The sequence below is a fragment of the Nylanderia fulva genome, unplaced genomic scaffold, assembly GCF_048542155.1.
Source record: "Nylanderia fulva isolate GAGA-0341 unplaced genomic scaffold, ASM4854215v1 Scaffold69, whole genome shotgun sequence".
Taxonomy (NCBI): domain Eukaryota; kingdom Metazoa; phylum Arthropoda; class Insecta; order Hymenoptera; family Formicidae; genus Nylanderia; species Nylanderia fulva.
The window spans coordinates 22,780-49,065 of record NW_028190797.1 but is presented as its reverse complement, the minus strand read 5'-3'; the positions used below and the strand labels follow the sequence as shown (position 1 = coordinate 49,065).

The following is a 26,286-nucleotide window of genomic DNA, read 5'->3' as shown; positions in this document are numbered from 1 at the left end:
ACTATCGATGACATCGTTTTGATACAAGATAATCACACGCCGCCGTTAAAATAGAAGGTAGGCCGAGTAATTGAGACTCACGCAGGCACCGACGGAAAAGTACGCGTTGTTACGCTTAAAACGGCAAGCAGAAATTGTAAAAGAGCGATAAATAAACTTTGTAAACTTCCGTCGACTGACTCACAATAACATATTGTATAATATAAAAATTAATTGACATTAATTGGTGGACGGGATGTACAGTATTAGAACGATAAAGGATCGATCATCGATATTTTCAAAGACAATGTAAAGCGGGAGCGTTGGCGCGCGTCTGTTGTAATGAGTGGGAGAAACCCTTAGCAGGGAGAGAGGAATAAAAACGAAGGACCGACGTGGTAACGCGGTCTCTACTCTGTTCCGTTTATCAGTATTAGTAATTCGTTCGAACCACATTATATATTTAACTCGATTAGTTTTGACAAAAGGAACCAAAAGGGTTTCCAATATTGTAAATCAAATAGCAAAATAAATTAAATACAGTCCACTTATCATTAAGACATTTTTTACGGACAATTTGTGTGGACGGGCACGTACATTTATAAATGCGTTGATCTCGGGTGTTAGCATATAAATTGACTCCGTATATTTTTATTATAATGACATTGATGAATAATTTATTTCTAATTTATACTAATATTTTAATTTTTAATATATTTGCTAAAGAAGGTTGAAAAAGACAACCGAAACGTACGACAAATCGAATTTACTTCTGTATAATATTTAATAATTTATGTTATAAATCTTTTCACAAATATATTTCTATTATAGAACTTATCTAGCTCTTATTGCCTTTTATTTGTTGATTATAAAATTTATATTATAATATATATAAATACGAAGTAAGAAGATTATCACAGCAGTAGTCGCAATTTGTAAAGTGCGAGGGCAATTGATATGATATATCTCTGACTTTTTTTATTTCCTATTTCTTTAATATATATATATATATATATATATATATATATATACGGAACTTGGCTTTTGTCTTAGTCTAGGTCTTCAATTAAGATGTCACATTGAAAAACGTCCATCGTTTCGCGCGTCAGATCGATAGCGCAACCGCTGTTCGGATGACTATGTTAAAGAAATAAGTACTTTGAGTGTAACTGACAACATAATATTATTGATAAATACAATATCTATCGCATCATTTTTACCAGGAATTTTTATTTCAGCGATATATCCTGCACGAAGCATCTGCTCCTCATATACCAACAGATCATCGCGACGAATAGATTCACCATGTATTCGGTCATACAACATTACTACCGCGTTAACAAAACTTTCATGTCGCAAATCGGTAATTGGCCCAATCAGAGCAGGCTCGCGAGGATATTAATACCGATGGCGATGGCGTTTATTGATGTCAGTTACGTTGCAACAGAGGTAATCACTCAATGTTGTGAGTATTCGTGACACGTGCGTAGACCTTTATAATAAATTTTTCTTCTGATTCTGTCCTTGTGAATATATTATCGATATAAGAAGAGATCAACTGAGATTTTTCTTAGTCTGTGAATTTTTCAATATGCTTTAGATATTAATTATTTATTAATTGTTTATTATATATTATTTATTATTTATTGTGCTTATCCTTGCCTAATCGGCTTAGGATGGCTTCCGGTACATACATTATTCATACATTTGATACATACACCACTTCAATAAACTTTTAAACTATTAAACTATTAATTACATAGATAATAAATAAATAATTCGTTCACAAAACTATTCTAAATCAAAAATCAAAAATCACAAACTCAAAAAAAAACAAAATTTCAAAATCTAATCTCTACTAATGTAATATAATATTCAATCAAATCAAATCAAATCTGGAATAAACTCTGGAATAATCTCTAAAACTCTAAAGTTAATTAAACTCTGGAATTAGCTATAAACTTCTTATTCTTTGGCTTTAGCTTTTCCTTCCGTTTCCTTTCCCTTCTCCTCCAGTCTCTTTTCTTCTCTTATTCTGTTTATCCTCTTCATTACATCCCTTCCTTTTCCATCTTTTTTCAAAAATTCTTCTAATGTTATTCCGTCCTTTGTCTCTTCGCATTCTTTCAAAATATGTAACATATTTTCTATTCCTTCTCTGCATATTCTGCATCTCCTTTCTGCCTTCTCCAACCAGTGCTGGCTCTCTTTCGTTTCGTTCCCGCATCTGTATCTCGCTATCATATTCCTTTCTTTCTTGTTTCTTTTTCCTCTCAAATATGTTGGTGTTTCTTCTGTCATTATATTTTTATATATTTCATTATACTTAGATTCATCTATCCCCTTTCTTCTTATTTGCTCTTCTTTTCTTGCTATTTCTTCCATCATTTTCTGTACTATCTTCTTCGTTTCTTCCTTTTTTCTCTTTTCCTTCAATTCTTCCTTTCTTATTTCGGTCTCCTCCAACACTTTTTTTCTCCTTTTTTCCCATTTGCTTTCCTCCCTACGTCTTACCTCTTTTTCTAGTTTTTTTATGCATTCTACTACAAGCTTCTTTTTCGCATTCCTTGCTGTTTCTTCATACTTAATGGCTCTCATTATAGCTTCCATCCTTAATTCCCTCATCTTTGTTTCTTCCTTCATGATATAATTCGGTGTCCTTCTATCTAGTCCACTTTACATATTTTCTCTTTATCCCATCCATTCTTTCTTCCTTGTTCCAACCCCATATTTCCGCTCCGTATAATGCTATGTTTCCTACCAATGCGTTAAACATCTTTATTCTTCTTGTGTGATCATCTCTGAATAATTTTTCTCCGATGCTCCATGTCATTTTCATCGCTATTGTTGTTCTTCTTATTCTTTCCATTATATGTTTCTCTGCTCCTCCGTTCTTTTGCATAATGTATCCTAAATACCTCATTTCCTTTACTTCTTCTATGGCTTTTTCTCCCCATCTCCAATCTCTTTTCCTTACTCGTCCCCTTCCTCTCTCAAATATCAACACCTTCGATTTTTCTGGGCTCAAGATCAAGTCCTTCTTTTCTATATATTTTTTAAATCGTTTTATCATTTTTTTCAATTCCTGCTCACTTTGTGCCACCAGAACAATATCATCCGCGTACGTAATCGTCCAAAACTTTTCTTTGCCCACTACTATCCCTCCAGTCTGTTCCTTCCTCATTTCTGCCTCCAGATCCATAATAAATATTGTTGCGTCCTCGGGACGCCTCTCGCTCAGTCACTCACACACAGTCACTCTCACTCGCGCGCGAAATAAAGACACTCGCATAATAGGGAAATGAACTTTAATATGAGGAACCAATACACGAAACCAATGAAATATAACAAATAGTGCATTCGTAATGCAAAGAAGCTCAGGGTCTCGGAAAACGTCCGCACGATGCGACCGCTAGACCAAATCTGTCATGTCTCCCGAAAACAGAAGAAGACCCTTAGTTGTTTAACAACAACTCCCTTGACGACGATCTCCCGGAGGCGTAAAGAGTTGATCCCGCGAAAAGTATCACCCGATACAAAGATGTAGATCCAGGGGCGTAACACGGGGGCGCAACACTGCCCCCCTTCTTCAAGATTGTCGTCCCGACAATTCTCACGGAGATTGAAGACCTAGGACTCTGACGCTGCTATCAGGGCACCAACGATACTCCGCTCTCCCTTAGCTGCTGCTACAGGTTACCGAACGAAACGCCTGGTCCCTCTCCTTTCGCGTCTACACTGTCCGGACGAATCCTGCTCTCCCTTAGCTGCTGCTACAGGTTACCGAGCTTCGCCCTCCTCCTCTCCGTACTTGAACTGTTTTTTTGAAGAAAAATTGGCCAGATTTTTCCTATAACAGTCGAGTTGATAGAAGATATCCCTGCTGTCTTCGCGGTTTCACTATACTCGCCGTCTCCCGGAAGGATAACGAAATGGTCCATGAATCTTCAGACAAAGGGGGGGAATATCTTCCGTGGACCCAACGTTCCTCGTGAACACCCTAAGTCTCTGTCCCGGCATTTGCCCTCAGTCTCGTGGGAAAACCACGGATCAAAAACCACGAGAGGGACAGTCTTCAACGTGATGAACCAAATGACCAATCTTCTGAAGATGAGACGGTCTTCTCAATTGATAGGAGCCAGTTGCCCTCGATGAGTAATGGTCGCAGGAACTTCCTCAGAGAATTCTCTTGTAACAAAAACTCAGGCAAGCCTCTTCTTAAAAATTTCCAACTAGAAAAGAAAACATTCCTTACGCAGAATAAATTCACCAATTAAAAAAAATGCACTTACAAATATACACACAAACACAACTCTCCAATTCCTAGCAATCTTTATTTGAGTTTTGTACTATTTCTAATTAACAATCAATATTTCTATCTAAAAATGGAGCTAATCTATCTGCATGCACTACTTTCTTCCGATGTCTGGGTGTCTTCTGAATGCAGTACACCACATCGTTGAATTTCTTTACAATAGAGAAAGGTCCTTCTAACACTACAATCAATGAGATCAACAAAATTGGACGTCGGGGCGTTTTCTGTAAGAATTGAATTTTCCCCGAAAAATTCAACTATCTCTAGTTTTTCTTCGCCTCAGGACATTGAAAACGTAAATGCTCAGTCTTCCCGCAAGACCAACATTCTTTCTCTTTGGCCGAAAAGTTGTTCGCTTGCGCTTCCCCTTTCAAGTCAAACCGTTCGCTTTTCTTTTTTTCGGAATCGGTTCGCGCGTCGCTCCTCTCTCCTTTTTGATAATTTTGACTTATTTTGCCGTAATTTCCTTTATTACTAAAATTGTCTCTTTTTCTATCAAAACTATCCCCCTGAATTATTTTTATGGCCTTAGCTCTTTCTATAGCCAAATTTAAGGATGTAATTCCCTCCAGTTGAAGGGTTCTTTTGACAAACCCGTCTATTAATGCCGAGACAAATTGCGCGCATGCTATTTTATCGCGGACCGCATATGGACATTCGGGGTAAGCCAGACGCGACAGTCTCTCAAGTTTGGCTCCAAAGGAAGCGAAATCCTCTCCATATTTTTGTTTCCGTGTCGTAAAAAGATAGTAATAATTTTTCGTCAAGTTTCTGTTTTCAAAAAGCAACTCTAATTTTGATTTTAATTCCGCGAATGTTAATTCTTCAAAATTCTCAACATTTTCTAAAACGGACCGAGCTTTTCCCCTTAAATTTGCAGCGAGAGTAATCATTTTTGCTTTCTCATCCCAATTATTCGCGACGGCTATCAAAAGAAATTGGGAGAGGAACTCCCGCAGCGGAACCCTTCCATCGAATGTATCGGGCTTCAGTTTTAAGCCCGTTTTCGCACGAAAGTCACCGGTCGTCTCGTCCGCGTTTATCACGGCACTCGCGGCTATCGCGGCACTCGCGGTACTCGCGCAAGCTAAATTCAGTCGTGTATCCCCAGAAGCTCTTATATTAGAAGGACTTAGCTGGTTAGTTTGCTGCGAGGAGATCCTCAATTCGAGCTGGTGCAGCTGTTCGTCCTTCTCTCGGAGAAGAGTCCCAAAGCGAGCTTGCTGATGTTCTCGTTCGGCCCGCATTTCTCGTAGTTCTCGCAGTGCGGTCTGCAACGCATCCGTCTCGTCTATCTCCTTCATCGTTGTTCGGGAACGCGTCGCTTTCGGCGAATGTTGAGTCGTCATTTTGGCGTTCTCTCAGGAAGATGCGATTCTTTCGGTTTTGATCCCGGACGAGCCCCCAAAATGTTGCGTCCTCGGGACGCCTCTCGCTCAGTCACTCACACACAGTCACTCTCACTCGCGCGCGAAATAAAGACACTCGCATAATAGGAAAATGAACTTTAATATGAGGAACCAATACACGAAACCAATGAAATATAACAAATAGTGCATTCGTAATGCAAAGAAGCTCAGGGTCTCGGAAAACGTCCGCACGATGCGACCGCTAGACCAAATCTGTCATGTCTCCCGAAAACAGAAGAAGACCCTTAGTTGTTTAACAACAACTCCCTTGACGACGATCTCCCGGAGGCGTAAAGAGTTGATCCCGCGAAAAGTATCACCCGATACAAAGATGTAGATCCAGGGGCGTAACACGGGGGCGCAACAATATATTAAAGAAAGTAGGGCTCATAGGGCACCCTTATCTAACTCCTGTGCTTGTCCAGAACTCCTCCGATTTTCTTTCTCCTACTTTCACCGTATTCTTCGTTTCTTTGTAAGTTTCCATAATCCTCTTTCTCAATCTTTCTTCTATTCCTGCCTTTTTCAGCATCTCTCCTAACTTTATCTTATCTATTTTGTCAAACGCTGCTTTGAGGTCCGCGAAAAATGCAAATATCTTTAGATAATTCTCTTTTATTTAAAATTTATTTAAAATATTTAATAAGTTTATTTAAAGTAAATAAATTATTAGAGAGAAATATTGAAAAATATTGAATAACATAATTAGAATACGTTGTATATAAATATTTATATAAATGGTCTTGTTTTAAAATTGTATTATTATTTAAATGCTTAGAATGTATATATTTTGTTATTATATATTTATTTATATATTTATATTTTTTTTATATTGAAAAGATTCATTTTTCTTTTTCCTTTTTTTAAATTAATAAATTTTATTAAATATTTGTTTGCCAATTAAACAAAAATGTAATCGTACACCAGCAATTACTTTTCAAAATATTATTTTTCTTGTGTGTGAATAGTTTCATATAATATCTGGATTGCAAATATATATTGTTAATAATAATAGTTTTGTTGCATATCTATTATGCATATAATTTGGAAATAATATAATTTAATAATTAAAAATTGCAAACAGAATAATATATTCACATATTTATATTTATTATATTATATCTGCACATATTCATATTGATGAGATAATTGTTTATTATATAAAATCATGTGCGTGATAATTAAATATTTTCTATGCAATCAAATTAATAAGGAATATAATGATTTAACATGATTATATTCTAAATCTGTTGGTGAAAACGTTACGTGCAACAAATATATACAATTTAAGTTATTAAAATTTTATTATTTTTGTAAAATATCATTGACTTTGTAGAATACTTGAAAATATTACAATTCTATTTCTTAATAATAAATTAATTAAATTTAATAAAGGAAATAAAACATTTTATCGTGTTCTGATATTGGACTTATTAACCATAGCGTGTAATTAAATATTATAGGTCTACGCTTATTGTGATAAAGCTCTTTGATTGTTAATTGACTGAAATATAACCTAAGAGCTTTGGATATTCACATTCCACAGTAATCAAAGAGTTAGGATTATCAATTCTTTAAGGTAACGTATTGATAGTTTGTTCATTACTTATCATAATGCAAATACAATTTGACTTTATCACTTTATAATTATTAAAAATCGTTTTAGAGTGAATCTTATGTAACAAGCTTTTTTTGGTTTTCTTCGGAATTTTTTATAATGAACTCATAAATGTTTTGTATATGTATAAAAAATTTCATTTTAAAAAAGGTAAAAAAAGTTGTTAAGTCCGCGTCAAAAACTATATCTCCAAAATCTTACAGAATCTTAAAACATATCTGAAAAATAATGTATTTAAAATATATGACATTAAAAACTTGCAATAACAAAAATATAAACATTAAAGACTTGCGACAAAAAAAATTAATTTAAAAACTTAACATACATATATTATATAACATACATATATATACATATATTACATGAGGTGAGACACGGATGTGATTTATTTATAATAAATAAACGTTATTTGAATGGAGTGCGTCTACGACTGTGTTTTGCGTTCCAGGAAGGTGAACCAGGTGAGTAGTGAATTGTGAGATATAATCCAGTTGGCGCAGCTGTCTAGGAGATGCTCGGTCTGACTTCTGAAGGCATATATTAACGGCTTGTGGTCCATTGCTACTGTACATTCACGACCTTCTACGAAATGCCGGAAATATTTTAGGGCTTTATAGACCGCTAGGAGCTCACGGTCGTAGGTGCTATACTTTCTTTGTGTCTCGGTTAGTTTTTGTGAGAAAAAACTTAAGAGTACGTACACGTCCTCTTGGAGTTGTTGCAGTGCGGCACCGATGGCTGTGTCTGAGGCATCTGTTTGCAACACCAGAGGTGCTCTTTCTTTTGGGTGTGCCAGGAGAGTAGCTTCTTCTAGTTGTCTTTTGCTTTGTTCGAATGCTTTCCGCGTCTCCGGTGTCCAAACTATTGTTCGGTTGTCTCGCTTGGTTGCTCCGGTTGTGAGTTTGTGTAGGGGTGCTTGAATTAATGCTGCTCCTTTAAGTAGGCGTCGGTAAAAATTGATAAAACCAAGGAATCTGCGTAGTTTCTTAACGGTATTCGGTATGGGATAGTCCCTAATTGCAGCTATGCGGAGGGGGGCGATACCCTCCTGACTAATGGTATATCCCAGGTAACGGACCTTACCGGCTCCGAAGGTACACTTTTCCACATTGATGGATAGGCCGTGTTGCTGTAGCCATGACAGGCTTGCACGCACGTGTGTTGCGTGTTGCTCTGGGATTGTAGATGCGATCAAAATGTCGTCAATATAGCAGAACGCATATTCCACCCCTCGGAGGACCGTATCCATCAGGCGCTAAAACGTCTGCGCAGCGTTGCAGAGACCGAAGGTCATCTTGTTGAACTGGAACAAACCAAAAGGAGTGATTATGGCGGTCTTGGGTCTGTCCTCTGGGGCCACTGGAATTTTGTGTAATGCTTTGTTGAGGTCAAGCGTAGTAAAGATCTTGCATCCATGTAAACGGTGCGTAAAATCATGTAAATGAGTGACAGGATATTTGTCAGGTATCGTGACTTTGTTTAATCGACGATAATCGCCACATGGTCTCCATGTTCCATTGGATTTCTTCACAGCGGAGAGGCCCATGGGCTAGAGGATGGCTTGCAAATACCCTGCTGGATGAGGTTTGGGAATTTGATTCGGGCTGCCTTATAACGGGTTGGTGAAAGGCGCCTAGCTCGCTCTGCTACAGGGTGTCCGTTGGTGATTATATAATGTTGCACGCCGTGCGTGGGTTCCTGGCTTTTGATTGGACGTGTCACTTCGTCAAATTCCAGTAGAATTTTCCTGTAACAGTTATCGTAGCTGATTTTTGTTAAACTTGGAGTGTTGCATGTTGTGATTGCACCTAGCACGTGCAATTTTGTTTCTGTATCGATTAGTCGGCGGTTGTGGAGATCGACAAGCAGTTTAAAATGCTTTATAAAGTCGGCACTCAATATCGGTTGTTGGACGTCAGCTACAATGAATCGCCAAACGAAATCTCTGCGTAGTGCAAGGTTGAGTTTCATTTTGAGCTCTCCGTAAGTGGGAATAATAGTGCCGTTGGCTGCGTAAATTGTAAATCTAGGTTGTTTGCCTTTCATGAGTTTTGGTAGAACTGAAACGTCTGCACCGGTGTCCACTAGGAACTTCATCCTTGAGTATTGATCCATGACTGTGAGGCAGTTTGACGTCTCATTGATCTCCGTAGTCGCCCCTATGTACGGAGATTTTATTAGTTTTCCTGCGGCTTAGCTCCTTGAGTCCACGTACAAGGGTGCTGGCACTTCCTTGCGTTGGCACCAAATCTATTATGATAGTAACAGAACTCAGGCTTATTTGTATGCGTAGGTGCAGGTATCAATGTTCTAGGTTGGTTTTCTCTTCCTCTGCTACGGGAGCGACGGAATTGTTCGTTGCGATCTAGTTGTTTCTGCATTTTTGAGACCTGTAATGTGAGTGCGCTAAGTGACTCTTCTAATGTAGACAGCGTACCTGTGGTAGCCTGTGTGTTTGAACTCTTTGCAGGTACGATTTGGGTTGCTGCCACCATTGGTCTCATTGCGTCTAGTGTCTTATCAGCCATCTCTGCTAACCGCTGGAGATCTGATGTGTCGGAGATTGCAAGTATTGCTCGAGCAACTTCTGGTAACTGCTCAAAGAGCAGAGAGCGGATGATGGCGTCTTCACACTGGTCTCCTGCGAGGGCTCGTAAACAATGTAGATAAGCCGTCGGTTTCTCATCACGCATCTCGTGGCCACGGAGTAGACGTCGGAGGCGTGCTTCATCTCCTTCGTCATAGGCGGACATAACGCGCCGCTTGAGGCTTTCGTACTTATTTTGAGCGGGCGGATTTATGACGAGATCGGACACACTTCGCCGGATAATTGTGTGGCAACGTACCTGTACTTTGTGGTATCAGACGTTATATTGTAGTTAGCAAAAACAAGATCTATCTGGGCGAACCATAGCCGTGGATCGGCTTGAAAAAATGGCGGCAGTTCGATATGGCGGGAAGATACCGCTAAAACTCCGCCGTTGAGTTTGCGTCCTTGGGGTGTCTGGTTGCCAACGGGTTGATTCTGATTCTGTGTTGTGCCAGCGCCCGGGGCGTCTGTTCCTTGTGTAGGCGATCCATCTACAGGCATCCTTTATTACGCGGGATCACGTCGGGGTCACCAATGTAGCGCTCGTGCACGTGTATATATATATATATATATATTTAGCGGGAAACAGATTCCTACTCATGCGTCTTGGATGCAGGTAGATATATAATAACTATTTGGAAACCACTGCTGAGGCGTCCCGGATCGATAAATATGTGATGAGTATATTTTTTATATGTATAAAAAATACTTTATTTTTTCTTTGGTAACAGACAGTATCACAGTATTAAAGGCAGACAAAAGAGAGTGTGTTCGGTGAGGAAGAACTTAGCTTACTTAATATCTAGATAGGAATCATCTTTGGCTAGTGCGCATGTAAGGAAGAACTTAGATTACTTAATATCTAGATAGGAACCATCTTTGGCTAGAGCGCATGTGCGCGGTATAAAGTTACTAGAAAGATGCCATACTTTCCCGGGTGGCGCCATCTCTCAATTTTCCTTACTACTATTTTCTTTGTCTATCCTATCTTTGCTTTGCTACTCCCTAACCTCTTCTCTCGTCGCCGATTTTTCCGCTCTTACTTTAATTACTTTAATTCTCCGTTCTCAATCCCTTTGCTTTCAACTCCTCACCTCCTTTATCACCTCCTCCTACCTTCTTCTCACTTTCCTGCTTATCAGCCCCCCTTTACTCCTTCAATTTAACAATTTTCCGCCTATCTAACTTGCTACACGTTCACTTGCTACTCGGTCTCAACCGGAAGTCATTGTTTATTATATATAATAAATTATTAATTATATATATATATATATTTTAATTATAATAAACAGTTGAGTATAATAAATTAATTATTAATAAACTATTAATCGTTGGAAAAAATATTGAAGTATTATACTACAATATCACAATTTTCCTCAAAAGAGAAATTGTTATTTGGCGTGATCTATTACACCTCATTTCTCCAGATGACATGAATGTTTGACACTTGGGGTGACGTCAACATCGTAGTTGAGTGCATAATTTCGACTATAATTGTATTCGCCTGTTTTACGAAGCTACTTAAACTAAGTTTTAGAATGAATGAGGTATACGTGTACACACGTATCATTACATCTCACACAAAAATCTTCATCTCTTTCTGCTTCGTGAATTCTCTCGCGTGTAAAGTCCCGGGTATAATTTTGAATCTCCACGGGCGACGCGAGCCGAAGCACAGGCTTCTAGTTTTTATTTAATGCAGCAGTACGGGCGCGATGGTATGAGAGAGTTTGATTGAAATAAACTGGAATGACTTGATCCTCGTATAATATTGATTTATTAAGATTATGCGCGACTATGTATTGCGATGCGCTCCTCGAGACATGAAGATTAGCAAGTGACCTGTGCGAATTTATTTCAGGCCGCACAGGTATGCCTTCGTTGTCGATCCGAAAAAGCCCGATACATCCCGGAATCCCGCGATTGATATTTAGACCGTTTATGTTCACGTGATTGACCGTTTCTTCGTTTCACGTGATAGGACCAAAACAAAGTGAGACAATGATGCGTGTATATATATATAAAAGAAAAACCGTGTCTCTTGTCTCGACCAGCACATCCCAACAGATACATGTCCAAACATCGTGCAAATTCGTAAAATGTAACAACATGGAATAATAATTCTAAACACTTTCCATATATCTTTTTCCACTTTTAAATCTTTTAGGTATGAAATTTATTTTCTCTGATGGCATATCATTGGAAAGTGTTTAACAATTTTACGGACGTCAAGATCTTAGAAAATTACGTTATATTCACTAGAAAAGTGGTAGTATTTTATGCAAGTAAGAAGCCAATCATCCTCATTTTTGCTTGATCGGGTATTTAGAATATCGTAAATTTATTTATTTCGTGAATAGCTGTCATTATAAATATTACATGATAAATGTGGATCGAACGATAGCACAGTGCGAATCGTTGTTCGCAGCTTACGTTTACGTGTCGACGTCATTGTACCTGATAATGCCAATGACGCCGCAGATTATGGACCTTGTGATGCCTCTCAATGAGAGTCGTCCGCGAAAGTTTCTATTTAAAGTCGAATATCGCATAGATCGGGAGAAATATTACTATTTCATCTTATTTCATTCATATGTGGCGATTGTAACACTCATGTCGATTGTGGTCTGTGTTGACACTACTTACATTGCTTACTTGCAACATGGATGTAGTTTATTTGCAGCCATCGGGTAAACATAGTTTTAATAGTTACCATAATGTATAAAAACAGTTTTTTTTATTACATATAATTAAAATTATACATACAGTAACAAAATTTGCATTTCATATTTAGAATTCTATATTTATAGAGTGTAAAGTGCTAAAATTTGAGAGTGTAATGTAAAAAAAAACTTTAATAAAAAAAATTTTGGAAATTCAGTATCTATTATTATTATGCAATTGATTTATTTTTTTTCTATAATCACAATACAATTCTTAGAAAAACCCAGTTGAAATTTAATTTGTTTTAGACATCGATTAGAGCATATAGTTACGAGAGAATTCAGTCAGACGAGCTACTTGAAGAGAAATAAAGAAAGAACGTATGACATGGAAGATATCGATGATATTGATTTCAAAGAGAGAATTTTTCGTGAATTAATTATTTGCTTGAAAAAACATCAGCTGGCATTAGAGTACTGCTTTTCAATTATTTCAATAATGAGCATGCGCTTATAAGAAATTTGAATATTAATTTATCTGAAAATTACAATTTTAGTTAAGAAATAGATTCGTAAAGAATTTATCGAATATATTCCTAAAAATCACGAATTATATTCTTGTCATCAGATATACCCACATATTGGAATCTTCGTTCATGTTATCAACAGGCATTCAATTGGCATGTAATATGCTCGCCATGAGCCTCTCATTAATTCAAGCAAGTATATTATTACATGTCTTAGAAAAAAAGAAGAAAAATTTATTTTTAACACACAGTATATAATTGTTGTATCAAATTCTATTTGTATCCAGGTAGTAAATAATCTTGATGATATCAAGGATTCTATTAGATATAGCTGTATGTGCTTAGGAGAGTTTTTCCATCTTTTATGCATGTCTCTGCCGGGACAAAGATTGATGGATCACAGCATAAACGTATTTGATAAGGCATAAGAATAATATATAAGATATTTGATAGATAAAAGTTAAGAAAAATATCGTTGGAAAGTATATACATGTAACATATGTTTTGAATAACATTATTTAAAATAATATAATACGAGTACATATTATTTACAATAGTTATATACATTTATAACAGTTACTAGATATTCCATGATTTTTAATAGACAGCAAACTCCCAACACGATATGCAGCATTCTCACATATTTTTCAATCCTGTTCAATATATATATATCGCGTTTCTCTCTATAAGAGATATTTTTTATATAGATATTTTTAAAAAATATGTATATTAACAGAACGTGGAAAAACTATCGGACATATTTTTAATAGTAAGTTCTTTGATCTTTGAGACAATTTTTTCTTAAGCAAAAGTGTCGAGGCATCAATAATTTCCTGTCATAAGCAATTATAAAAAAAGGATAAAGTATATTTTGTGAAGTTAGCAAATCGACACTATTAAATCAATTTTAGATGAAATTTATTTTAATATTAGGTCCTTGAATAAGTTCTCGCTGTTTTTTTGTTAAAAAAAAACATTTATTTAAAATATAAGGCTTACAATAACTTTACTCAAAGTATTGTCCGTCGCCCGATCTTGATCAAGCAATGATCTCCAATTCTTCGTCTTCAAACTTTGTCGGTGCTCCAGAACGTTCTTTATCTTCAAGGTCAAAGTCATTATTTTTAAAGCGCCTAAACCAGTCTCTGCATGTCGTATTCGACAGAGCATTGTCACCATATGTTTCAACAAGAATTCTGTGTGTTTCAGCTGCAGATTTCTTTTGAATAAAGCAGTGCAATAAAATTCCCCGCAAAAACACTTTATTTGGCACAAAAGTAGACATTTTCGCAATAGGTAATTAAACACGTGGTTGACACTGTGGTAAACTGTATCTACTAGAATTTGAGGTTACATATAGTACTACTTAGCTGATGCGTTTCCGTACAAAATTCCATGCACAGAGTGCCGCTACGCCATCTTTTAAGAAACAGCGAGAACTTATTCAAGGACCTAATAAAATTTTAATTCGAGAACTTAGTTAAAAACATATGTGATGGAGATTTAAAACACGCAACACACTTTATTTCTTTTGACATTTTTAGTAACAAAAAGTCCAGAATGTGATCGGAGAATCTAATATTAATAAAATATTCGATAATTGTGGAACATGCTACATTAATAATTATATATATTTATATTAATGTATATACAATTTTAAAAAACTCTTCCTTAGACAAGAAATCTTTCAGTTGTAGATCACATTGGTATACATTCTCGTTAAAAAGCAAAAAACTCTTATGGATATTGCTTTACAGGAGTACCTTGTACGTTAACCACCGGGAAAATATACATAATGTCAATGGCCAATTTTAGAATGGTAAGAGTCACATATGACAAACTATATATTTACAACGTCCTTGTCTTTATAATTTAAGATAGCACTAAAAGAATAATATTCTCCTTTTTTTAAGATAGTACAAAGCGCTATGTCTTACTACATGACGTTTTCCTCTCTGAAATAATTATAATGCATTTATTATTATTCTAATCAAATATCTGTAGTAGATAGTTTTATATTGTAATAAAAATAAATTTTTAAATGTTCTTAAAGTTATATATAAAATGTGTGTGCCTTTTTTAATATATTATATATCTTATAATTCTTGTAATTGCGTGAATGCGGTGTAAAATATAGAAGATGGATATATTAATCAATTACAAAATAATAACATATTATACAATATATATATATATATATAACATATTATATATTATTATATATTAATAACATATTATATATAATAACATATTTTTATATTATTTATATAGAATGTTTCAAAACCACCAGATATCATATTAATAACAGATTTTCCGGATAATTTGGACTTTTCCTCAGTGAAAATATCGAGAAAACTCATCATTTTTTGCAAATTTTTAACTTATATCTTTGAAATAAAACTTCAATTTAATTATTTATAATTTTAATTAATACAGCGACATTTTCGCCAAGAGAAGGATATTTTATAACTTTAAACTTTAACACTTGAAACATTACAAATAAAATATTTAACAATATGTGCATAATAATAGATTATTACAACAAACCAACCTGGGTGTAAAAATTAAACAACAAAAATGTTTTGCTTAAAAGTTGAAATAATTTAAACTTACTCGGTTCGTTTCTGTGCACGCTTATCTGAAACGACTGTATTGTTTTTGCTAAAGAAATGCTACTTCTTTATCATTTCATGAACAATTTGCAATTTCTATCCGAATTATTCAATCTTCTGCAAATTGCTGGAATGTAGAGACATCTCATATCGATCAGCTAAATGCGTGCCTTTTATGGCTCGCTTAAGTTTGACAATCCGGTATTATCGTAACTACATTGTTTTTGTTATCTACGTCCGTTCTTCCTCATATCAGACATTTAAAAAGAAGACTGATTCGCGACGAGATATTCGTACAAGAACTACCTGCGATATAATGCACGCGGAAATGGAAAAGTACTATGCCAGAAATAAATTCTACTTGTCGAGAATTGGTAGTTGGCCATATCAGCATAAGGTACTCAAAATTCTGCTACCATGTATCTTAATAATGGTACAGTTTTCTTTCATGGCAACCGTGGTAACGTATCTACTAATATACTAATTGTGCAAGTAGTGTAAACGCGTTTTAGCAAATAAAATTCATTAAGAAATATATCATTCAATATCTATTTTTTAATTATTTTTTTGTTATTGATCGATGTATATGTATATTTAATTCATAGATACTTGTATTACATGACACTTGGGGTGATGTAGATCTAGCTGTAGAAAGTGTAATTACCATTATTCCTATCGTTGGTTCCAACACAAAATTGTTTAATATTGTTGTATATAATGATAAAGTGAGTTTTTAAATACATATAATATATATGTGTATTTATTTATTGTTAATCTTTTCTTTTTCTATTGTTTATCAGTTTCGACATTTATTGCAACTCATGAATGATCATTGGAATGCCTTTAGTAACAAATCTGATCGTTGTGTCTTGAAATATTATGCTGAGATTGGTCAAAAGGTGACGAAATATTACACAGGTAATGAATAATATTTTGAAATGACAATAAAAAACCTACGTAACACTATTGCAAGATTGACTTTGGTTTTTTTAATATAATTAAAAACACATTTTTTTAATTTGAAAGAAGTTGGTTCAATTTGAACAATTTACAATCACATGAGTTACACATTTAATTTTTAGAGAATGATGGAAAATTACATAATAACTTATAGTAATCTAAAAATCGGGCTAAAATTTCTTTTTTCATCGAGCTGTGAAAGTTAACATGTTACCATTATGTTATATCAGAATATTATTATCAATATGTTTAGTATATCCTAAATACGGTACTTAATCGTTTTAAAATAACTTAATGTAATTTTAAAATTATTTTAACATTTTTGGATAAGCCTAACGTCTCGCATAATCTTTTAATATATTCGCAAACAGCTAATTTACAACACTTTTTTTAAAATTGAGTTTTAACATTATAAATTGTACTCATCCTGCTATTTTTTCACCCGATGACTTTTTCTTTTTATTCATTCCTTGCAGCTCCTTCACCCTCACTCGCGAATTATCGAACATTAATTAATCGCGCAAGCTGATAATTAATTGTAAAAATTCGTAGTATATGTACATATGTCGCGATCGCGTATCGAGAAATAATACGATGTAAGAAGCGGATCGCGCCGCTACCTACTCGTTCGAGTGTCACTGCACGAATGACAAGACGAGCGTGTAAACACAATATAGAGGGTGCTACAAAAATGTGCTGTTACTTCAGGAGCGTGCTTTGTTCATCGAGCAAAAATGTTCATATAAATATGTTCCAAAATTGCTAAGAAGAATAAACAGAATATTTTAGCTAAAGAAAGTCACTTTGAACATTTGCTTTGAGATTTGTTTTATTTAACTTTTATTTTCTATCTGCTGGTTTTTTTGTTGAAAATAAAATAATATGCTTTATAATTATCTTAAGTTTCAAATATATGACTAAATATGTGACAAAAACGGCGCAATGTTCAATGTTCTATTTTATGCTGTGTAATTATATAAACGTTAAATTCTATATGTGATAATTAAATGCCATCATAAATATAAATACTATAAATTAAAATAGATCAAGTTTTTTTCAAGTTTCACGTTTTTAATATTTAATTTATAAAAAAATTATAAATAAAAAAGAAATTTTTTGATATATCTAATGCAATATAAAATCAATATATCTCTTTTTTCATAGCATACTGTTGCACAATGGTGGTGCTGTATTTATTTATTCCATTAACTCCGAAAATCTTAGATATCGTAAGACCATTGAATGAATCGCGGCCATTGAAATTCATATGTGAAGTTGAGTACAGAGTGGACAAAGAAAAATATTATTATCCGATCCTGATGCATGTTTCTTTAACGACTGTAATCACTGTCGGGATCATATTAGCCATCGATACCATATATATAATATGTGTGTTACATGCTTGCAGTTTATTCACGGCTATCAGGTGAGTGATATATTGAAAATAAACTATAAATTTATCATGTTTTTAAAATTTTCTTTGTTCTTAAAAAAGAGCAAATAAATTTAAAGGTTTTCAATATAGATTACATTAATAGTTGATATAAATAATAACTTACATTTTATTTTATTTCCAAGCCATCGTCTTAAAAAAATTATGGGCCAGATAAATGTTAAAACCAACAATAATGAGAAAATGCGCACAAGAACGCACAATCATTTATTAGAAAGATACGATGCTATCAATGACAATTGCGATGATTATCGCGAACTGATAATATGCTTGAAAAAACATCAACTTGCATTAGAGTTTGTAATTTTATCGCCGATAATAATATTAATGACTTTAATGATCATAACAAAATTGCTTGATTAATAAAACTATTTTATTTAATTTTTAATATTAAATTATTTTAATATTCTCTTAGATATGCTCAGATATTGAACTCCACATTTACAAAAGCGACGTTTGTTCTTCTATTTCTGAATGTGTTAATTATGAGTATAATTGGATTACAAGTAAGAATGATAAAAAATACGATTTTATTGAAAAATCGATTTCTTAGCATTACGCAAGATGTTTAAATATGTCAAATGTTGTAACAATAGAACAGTTTTTGCCCAATTTAAAATTGATTTTACCAAAAATGTCATAAGACATCAATAATTTTCTAATTATAGATGATCAAAAAAAAGTTTTTAAAAATTAAATTTTGAGAAGAGTCAAATGATTAAAAAAATAATGTTTTTTAATTATTATTTCAAGTAGAGTTAATTTAAAATAAACTTATAATTTAACATTTAATGATAAAGATACAAGTATGTGTCCAAAAATTAGAAAGTTACAAATAATAATTTCTTTCGAACTTAATTTTTATTTCAAAATTAATTCTAAATTGGTCAAATAATTTGTAATTAAAAAGACAAATTCGCCTTATTCTAAAATTATAGAATTTTAGACTAATGTATATTTTTCGTAATTGTTGCAGGTTATCAACAAACTAGGAAATACAGAAGAAGTAGTAAGATACATGACTATAGCTGTGGGTGCGCTTACTCATCTTGTATGCATGTGTTTTCCTGGACAATTGTTGATAGATAAAAGCACAGAAGTCTTCGACAAGGCGTAAGAATTATAGTTCTATTATAGTTCTTAGAATAATAGTTCTTTAACCACTTTATCATAAACAGCTTAAATTGCATTGCAATTACAATATACACTGTCCAGATTCATTACTTCCGTATCAATCAACAAAATAACGAGAAGTCTTAACATAATTAATTATTCCTTTAAAACTTTATTAATTATTCCTTTAAAACATGTATTAATATAAGCATTTTTGAATTTTTTGCTATTTTAATGTTATAAACAATTTGCATAGTTGCTAAGAAGATAATCGTAAAAAAAGTATTTAACTTTTAGCTACAGTTCACGGTGGTACACCTTCTCCATAAAAAGCAGACAATTATTAAAAATACTTCTTTACCGAAGTCTCGTTCCTTGTACACTCTCGGCAGGAAAGATGTTTATTATGTCAATGACAATGTTCACTACGGTACGCCTGGTTGAAATATAAATACTCTTTACAATAACTATTACATAACGCTGCAAAGAATCTAATTTTAAGGTGATGCAAACTGCCATGTCGTACTTCACTGCCTTAGGATCCATAAAATAAAGACGCGGTTATAATATAGACGTCTTTGCAAAATCATTATATTAACGAAATGTCATTTACGAAAAAAAACATTTATAACAATAATAAAACGACATATCTGATATTAGAAATATGAGTGTGTATTTTATTTGTTCAATATCCCTGCGAATGTCTTAGAAGAAAATCGTTGCCGTAGTTTACCAAGTCAGTTTTAGTCTATAAAAAATTTATAATTTCGTGTTCTATCATTTTCCTTTATACGACTGAAGATCCTTACAATAATTTTAGGTTGGTTCGAAAACGTTTGGAAATGTTTTTCGTTGAAAAAGAGAGATATAAATATTTAATAGCGGACAATGACACACACACTCTCTCTCTTCATAGATTGATTGAATATCTACCTATCGTGGATAGCGTAAACATTTCAAACGTTTTCTGACAACCCGAAATTATCGTAATGATATATCCTTCTCGCCACTGAATTCGCTTGACATTCTTCTTTACAATCGGGTACCTAACAAGAGGGCGATCAGTCTCGCGATTGTTTTGCGCGACATGCAAGAGGACATGCTACAATACTACTCTAAAAATCAATTTTTCTTGTCGCAGATGGGCTTTTGGCCTTATCAGTCTAGGATGATAAAGATATTGCTACCGTTTGTTTTTGTAAGCGCCGAGATGTCTGTTCTTGCAACTCAGGTGAACACAATATTGTACAAACAAGTGTGTAAATAATATATATGTCACAGATAAATTAAGAAATATTGTTAAGCGATTTCATATAATTCTCTCTCTCCCTCTTTCTCATTATTAGTATCGCCCATCGATAATGTTCAGTCTTTAACTTATAGGTGCTTTTCTTGTATGATACTTGGGGTGATATGAGTATGACTGTTGAAGGTATAGTTAATGTTATCTTTCTTGTTGGTGCTACTTTAAAATTAGTTAACGTTGTCCTAAATAATAAAAAGTTTGACATCGATGTGTATGTGTAATGTGTAAATCGCATGTATCATTTTTTGTTCAACGACAAAGAACATTTTTGACAATCACGAATTTTTGACCAAATCATTAATCATTTTATAGCATGTCATGTATACATATGTGGTAATTATTTAAATTAATTTTTTTTTGTAGTAGGCACAAATTTTTATATTTTATACACTACTAAATTTTATATTCAATCCACTGCGCGTGTTCATAAACAATAAAAATTATATTATTACTTCGTTAATCCTTACTAATTTTTTTTCTTTTTTATTGTTAGTTGCAACATTTATTACAACTGATGGACGAACATTGGCAGCTTTTTCATAGCGAATCCGAATTTCACATTTTGAGGCAATATGCTAACATTGGCCACGAAATAACAAAATTATTCAGGTAATTGAATAAATTAATTTAAAATCGCAAAAGTGCATTAAATGATGTCTATTAATTTAGAGTGCATCAAATAAACTCTCTTAACCCTATTAATTTATTAAGATATATCAAATTTGAAAAAAACATTTCTATATTACGAAAAATAATGAGGAATAATAAGATTATTGTGGCAACATGTGTTTTCTTTGCAGTGTACATTAACATATTCGTAATAATGTTTATGACAATACCATTACTACCAAAAGTTCTAGATATCATAATACCGTTGAATGAGTCACGGCCATCAGTATTTGTGATTGCGGGAGAATGGGGAGTAGATAAAGAGAAATATTATTATCCAACTAGCTTTTCGGAGCCTCATATAGCCTATATTAAATCCGTTTTAACACAAAAAATTAATTATTTTTTTTGTATTACCTCAAACTACTTCCACATTTGTTGTCCGACTTTCACGAAATTTATACCAAAATAAATGTTTAAATTTTTTTGTGGATGACTACTATGTTATCTATTTCTTTCTCCCATATATTTTATTTTACACCGCGTTTTGCATATATTTAAATATTTATTATATATTTTTATTTTTATTTTCTTGTTTATTTTAATTTCCACACAATTTCATATTTTTTAAATATAAAACATTATTTTAGTTAATATATACTTTAAATATTTTTTTTATTACTTAATCATTATATCCTTTTTTAGATTTTACTCAATTTTTTTAACTTATATATATAGATATATAGATATAAATAGATATCCAATTTCGAGAAAATTAATCAATAAATGTATGAATGCGTGGATGAATGCGTATGTAGTATTGTAAAACTTAAAAAAAAACACATAGTAGTGATCCTCGAAAAATATGCAAAATTTGGGTACCAATTTCGAGAAAGTCGGTCTATAAATGTGTTGGTGCGTGGGTGAAAAAAAACACATAGTAGTGATCCCCAAAAAATATGCAAAATTTTGGTACCAATTTCGAGAAAATCGGTCTATAAATGTGTTGGTGCGTGGGTGGTTGCGTAAGTGTGTGAATAGGGTGGTAAAAATAAAAGAAAACACATATTATCGATCCCCGAAAGATATTCGAAATTTTGGTACCAATTTCGAGAAAATCGGTTTATAAATTTGTTGATGTGTGGGTGGTTGCGTGGGTGAGTGAATAGGGTGTTAAAAATTTTTTTAAATCATATATTGACCATCCCCGACAAATTTACAAAATTTTAGTACAAATTTCGAAAAACTTTGTGAATAAATGTGTGAATGCGTGGGTAGATGCGTGATTGGAATAAAACTTAAAAAAACCACACAACAGCTTTCTATTAAAAATTTGCAATATTTTGGTACCAATTTCGTGAAAATCGGTCAATAAATGCGTATGCATATGGGTGCATGGATGCGTGGGTGTGTGCGTGGGCGGATGAATAGGGTGATAAAAATTTGTTAAAATCATATAGTAGCCATCCCCGACAAAATTTGAGTACAAATTTCGAAAAAATCTGTGAATAAATGTGTGAATGCGTGAGTGGATGCGTGGGTGAGATAAAACTTAAAAAAACCACACAGCAGCTTTTTCAGAAAAATTTGCAACATTTTTGTACCAATTTCGTGAAAATTGGTCCATAAATGCGCATGCGCGTAGGTGAATGCATGGGTGGAGGTGTAACATTTGAAAAAACCACATCGTCGCCATTTCCAAAAAATTTGCAACATTTTGGTACCAATATAAGAGTTTTAACAAGGCTCTGTAATATAAATATAAATTTAACGTATAAGACGGGCAACAAGAGCCAAATCGCGGATGACAATGCGTTATCCTAACGAAACTAAATAATTTTCCGTTAGAATTAAATACCGGTGCACAAGGCACCAAATTTTTACTTGGACACGGCCAAGATTTTAAATATGTGTAGGCATTTTTTTATAAAGACGTTAACCGACGATGAGATTAGCTGATTTACGTGTTTTGTTTGTCGACCTCGTGCCGGGTACTTATTTATTTGTAATATTTATTATTGAAAGCGTTCTGAGCGATCCTTTGTTTGTCGAGAAAACCGAAAACACAGTTCTGCGCGATGAACGAAGGTAATTCTGATTGGTCCGATGTTTCGGGTAGGGAAGGTTTTAACACCGGGTATAAATATGCCGACTTTTTGGGAATCGGGACAGACAATAGAGAACCGAACAGAACAGATCATATCTCTCTTCTTCGAAACATCGAACGACGGCGAAAACGGCAAGATACGGCTCTGAAGAATTGTCGACGTGAAGACGTGTAATATTCACAATTGCACATTATACATACATATACATACTATCATTTTGCGTTGGAATAAATTAAACCTTTGGCCTATCCATTGAAACACGATATCCTAATCGAAACGATGAGAGAAACATTCTATTTCTCTCTCTCACGCCCATCAGACCCCTACATATGAAATAATCTCATATTTGAGATTTAATTTCAATACCCCTTTTAACCCCCCTACGGAAAATAAATAAATGAATGCGTTTGTTTACCAACATTAATATATATAACAGAGAAAAGTATAGAATCGAAAGGATCTGAATAGCTCAGCTGGAAGAGCAGTCGCCCGGCAAGCGAAAGGTCTCGGGTTCGATTCCCGATTCAGCGATTTTCGGATCTATATTTTTCTCTTGCATTTATTATTTATTTCCGTAGGGGGGTTAAAAGGGGTATTGAAATTAAATCTCAAATATGAGATTATTTCATATTTAAATCTTGGCCGTGTCCAAGTAAAAATTTGGTGCCTTGTGCACCGGTATTTAATTCTAACGGAAAATTATTTAGTTTCGTTAAGATAACGCATTGTCATCCGCGATTTGGCTCTTGTTGCCCGTCTTATACGTTAAATTTTGGTACCAATTTAAAAAAAAATTGGTTCATAAATATGCGATTGCGTGGGTGGGTGCGGGGGGGGGGGAGGGGGGAAGGCGTAAACTTAAAAAAATAAAACAGTAGTTTTCTCACAGAAAAATTTACAACATTTTGGTACTAATTTCGTGAAAAATTGGTCCATAAATGCGCATGCGTGTAGGTGAATGCGTGAGTGAGTGCGTGGGTGGAGGTGTAACACTTGAAAAAACCGCATCGTCGCTATCTCCAAAAAATTTGCAACATTTTGATACCATGTGTTCAGAAATATTGCAAAAAAAGATTTTTTTCGCAAAAACATACCCTCCTCTAAAGAAAAAAAATTAAAAAATAAAAAAAAAAACCCACAGCAGCCACCCCCGAAAAATTTGCAACATTTTGGTACCAGTTTCACGAAAATCGGTCCACAAATGCGGTAGTAGTTCGGGTACATACAGACAGACAGACAGACGGTGCTTATATATATAGATTTTATTGCATAATTATGTTGCAGCTATAGTTAGTATCAGATGTATGGTAAACGTTGATACCATGTATATAGTATGTGTGTTACATAGTTGTAGTTTATTTTCCGCTATAGGGTAAGGGAGTGGGAGTAAAGTAAGGGATATATTTTATGTTCAATTAAGTTATTAAAAAATTAAAGGTTATTCCGGCTTGAAAAATATCTCGATGCAGACTGCTTGTGATTTTATCATATATATTTTTTAAGCATCCGTATTGAAAATATTTTTGATAAAATTAAACTTAACGATGAAGAGGAAACAATGAGTAAAAAACACATAGTAATAAAAGAATATAATTCTGGAGAGTATTATGCGAGATGATTGCATGTTTGAAGAAACATCAAGTCGCAATAAAGTTTGTATTATAGAAAATTTTATTATAAATAATGATTTTATCAATATTATTCAATTATGATTTTACCATATATTTTACATAAAGATTCTCGTATTTCATCATTATTTTTTTGTTATCTTTTAGCTTCATTCAGATGCTAGACTCAGCATTCAAAACTGCGATGTTTCTCATCTTGTCTTTGAACGTAATGATTCTGAGTTTAATTGGATTACAAGTAAACTCTCTCTCTAAAATTATTAAAATATTTACAATAAAAAAATTTCAAGTTTTTTATAATATTTTATGCGTACCTCTTTCGTGCGCGCATGCTTAAGTGTGTGTGTGTATGTTAAGAATTATAAAGCAATATATAAGTTTATATTCTTGTTAGTACGTATCGATCTTTTTGCATTGAAAAAAAATCGATAAAAAACGAAATAAGAATTTAATAAAAAAATATAAATAAAATTAATGAACAAACCCGAAATAAGAATATTTATAAAAATGTCAAAACTCATACACGTTGTAGCTTCTCAATAAAATGGGACAAACTCAGGAAGTGATAAGATTCGGATGCATAGCTGTGGGAGCGGTTACTCATCTCTTGAGCATGTGTGTACCAGGACAAGTACTCTTGAATAAAAGTTTAGAAGTGTTCGACAAAGCGCAAGTATCAAAATCATATTTGATCATGTTTTAAGTTATAATAATTTCGGGATGATAACACTATACCTATCCTTCGCTTCGAATTTTATCATACATAATATTTAATCGTGTAGGTATAATGCACAATGGTACACGTTCTCGTCGAAAACGACTAAATTATCTACGACAATACGAAATTATAAACGACTAATTAGTATTGCGTCGCGTGGTTTGCCGAACAGCTTAAAAATTTAGCAATTCGTGTAAAAAATATTTTAACGACCAATGTCCCCATGGTAAATTTAACGCCTGACGAGTGGTTAAAATTTCGCATCGCGACGCATTGCCACATTTGTGAGAAACCGTTTGACGAAGACGATACACGCGTCCGCGATCATTGCCACCTCATCGGACGGTACAAGGGTTCCGCGCACTCAAATTGTAACTAAAATTACAAAGAATCATTTAGTATTCCTATAGTCTTTCACAATCTGTCCGGCTATGACGCGCATTTCATTATCGAGAACATAGCCACAGCGTTTGAAGGGGAAATCGAATTACTACCGATAACAAAGGAAACATATACATATATCATATCATTCTCGAAAACTGTTAGATTGACGCAAGACAATAATTCGAAAAATTATATTAAATTATGGTTTATCGATTCGTATAAGTTTCTCAGCGCTAGTCTCGACAAATTAGCGTCATTTTTGGATAAAGATAAATTAAAAATTTTACATTCGGA

General features: G+C 33.8%; 3 protein-coding genes and 1 pseudogene across 3 annotated transcripts; 3 read left to right on the top strand and 1 right to left on the bottom strand.

Annotated features, from left to right (window-relative positions):
* The first annotated feature begins 1,284 nt into the window (after positions 1 to 1,284).
* LOC114928150 (uncharacterized) lies at positions 1,285 to 15,065 on the top strand (annotated as a pseudogene).
* On the bottom strand, positions 1,945 to 3,163 carry LOC146720446 (uncharacterized). The gene is given in 2 exon segments (XM_085488390.1): positions 1,945 to 2,650; positions 2,652 to 3,163. Coding segments are annotated over 2 exon segments (1,218 nt in total).
* A 938-nt stretch (positions 15,066 to 16,003) lies between the features above and the next one.
* On the top strand, positions 16,004 to 19,833 carry LOC146720445 (uncharacterized). Its single transcript, XM_085488392.1, has 9 exons — positions 16,004 to 16,173; positions 16,319 to 16,438; positions 16,514 to 16,631; positions 17,838 to 18,099; positions 18,252 to 18,422; positions 18,542 to 18,632; positions 19,103 to 19,239; positions 19,537 to 19,669; positions 19,742 to 19,833. The coding sequence occupies exons 1-9, from the start codon at positions 16,030 to 16,032 to the stop codon at positions 19,790 to 19,792; spliced, it is 1,227 nt and encodes a 408-aa protein (XP_085344518.1). The 5' UTR covers positions 16,004 to 16,029; the 3' UTR covers positions 19,793 to 19,833.
* A 505-nt stretch (positions 19,834 to 20,338) lies between these two features.
* On the top strand, positions 20,339 to 25,793 carry LOC146720444 (uncharacterized). Its single transcript, XM_085488401.1, is given in 10 exon segments — positions 20,339 to 20,470; positions 20,623 to 20,754; positions 21,039 to 21,146; positions 21,336 to 21,493; positions 24,521 to 24,634; positions 24,766 to 24,871; positions 24,874 to 24,914; positions 25,038 to 25,128; positions 25,423 to 25,559; positions 25,673 to 25,793. Coding segments are annotated over 10 exon segments (1,140 nt in total).
* The last annotated feature ends 493 nt before the right edge of the window (positions 25,794 to 26,286 follow it).

Excerpts from the sequence above, each read along its gene's own strand:
- LOC146720445 (XM_085488392.1), top strand. The coding sequence starts at position 16,030 with ATGCACGCGGAAATGGAAAAGTACTATGCCAGAAATAAATTCTACTTG. Across the intron at positions 16,174-16,318 it reads TTTCTTTCATGGCAACCGTG|ATACTTGTATTACATGACAC; the intron begins GTAACGTATCTA and ends TTTAATTCATAG. Across the intron at positions 16,632-17,837 it reads GGTGACGAAATATTACACAG|CATACTGTTGCACAATGGTG; the intron begins GTAATGAATAAT and ends CTTTTTTCATAG.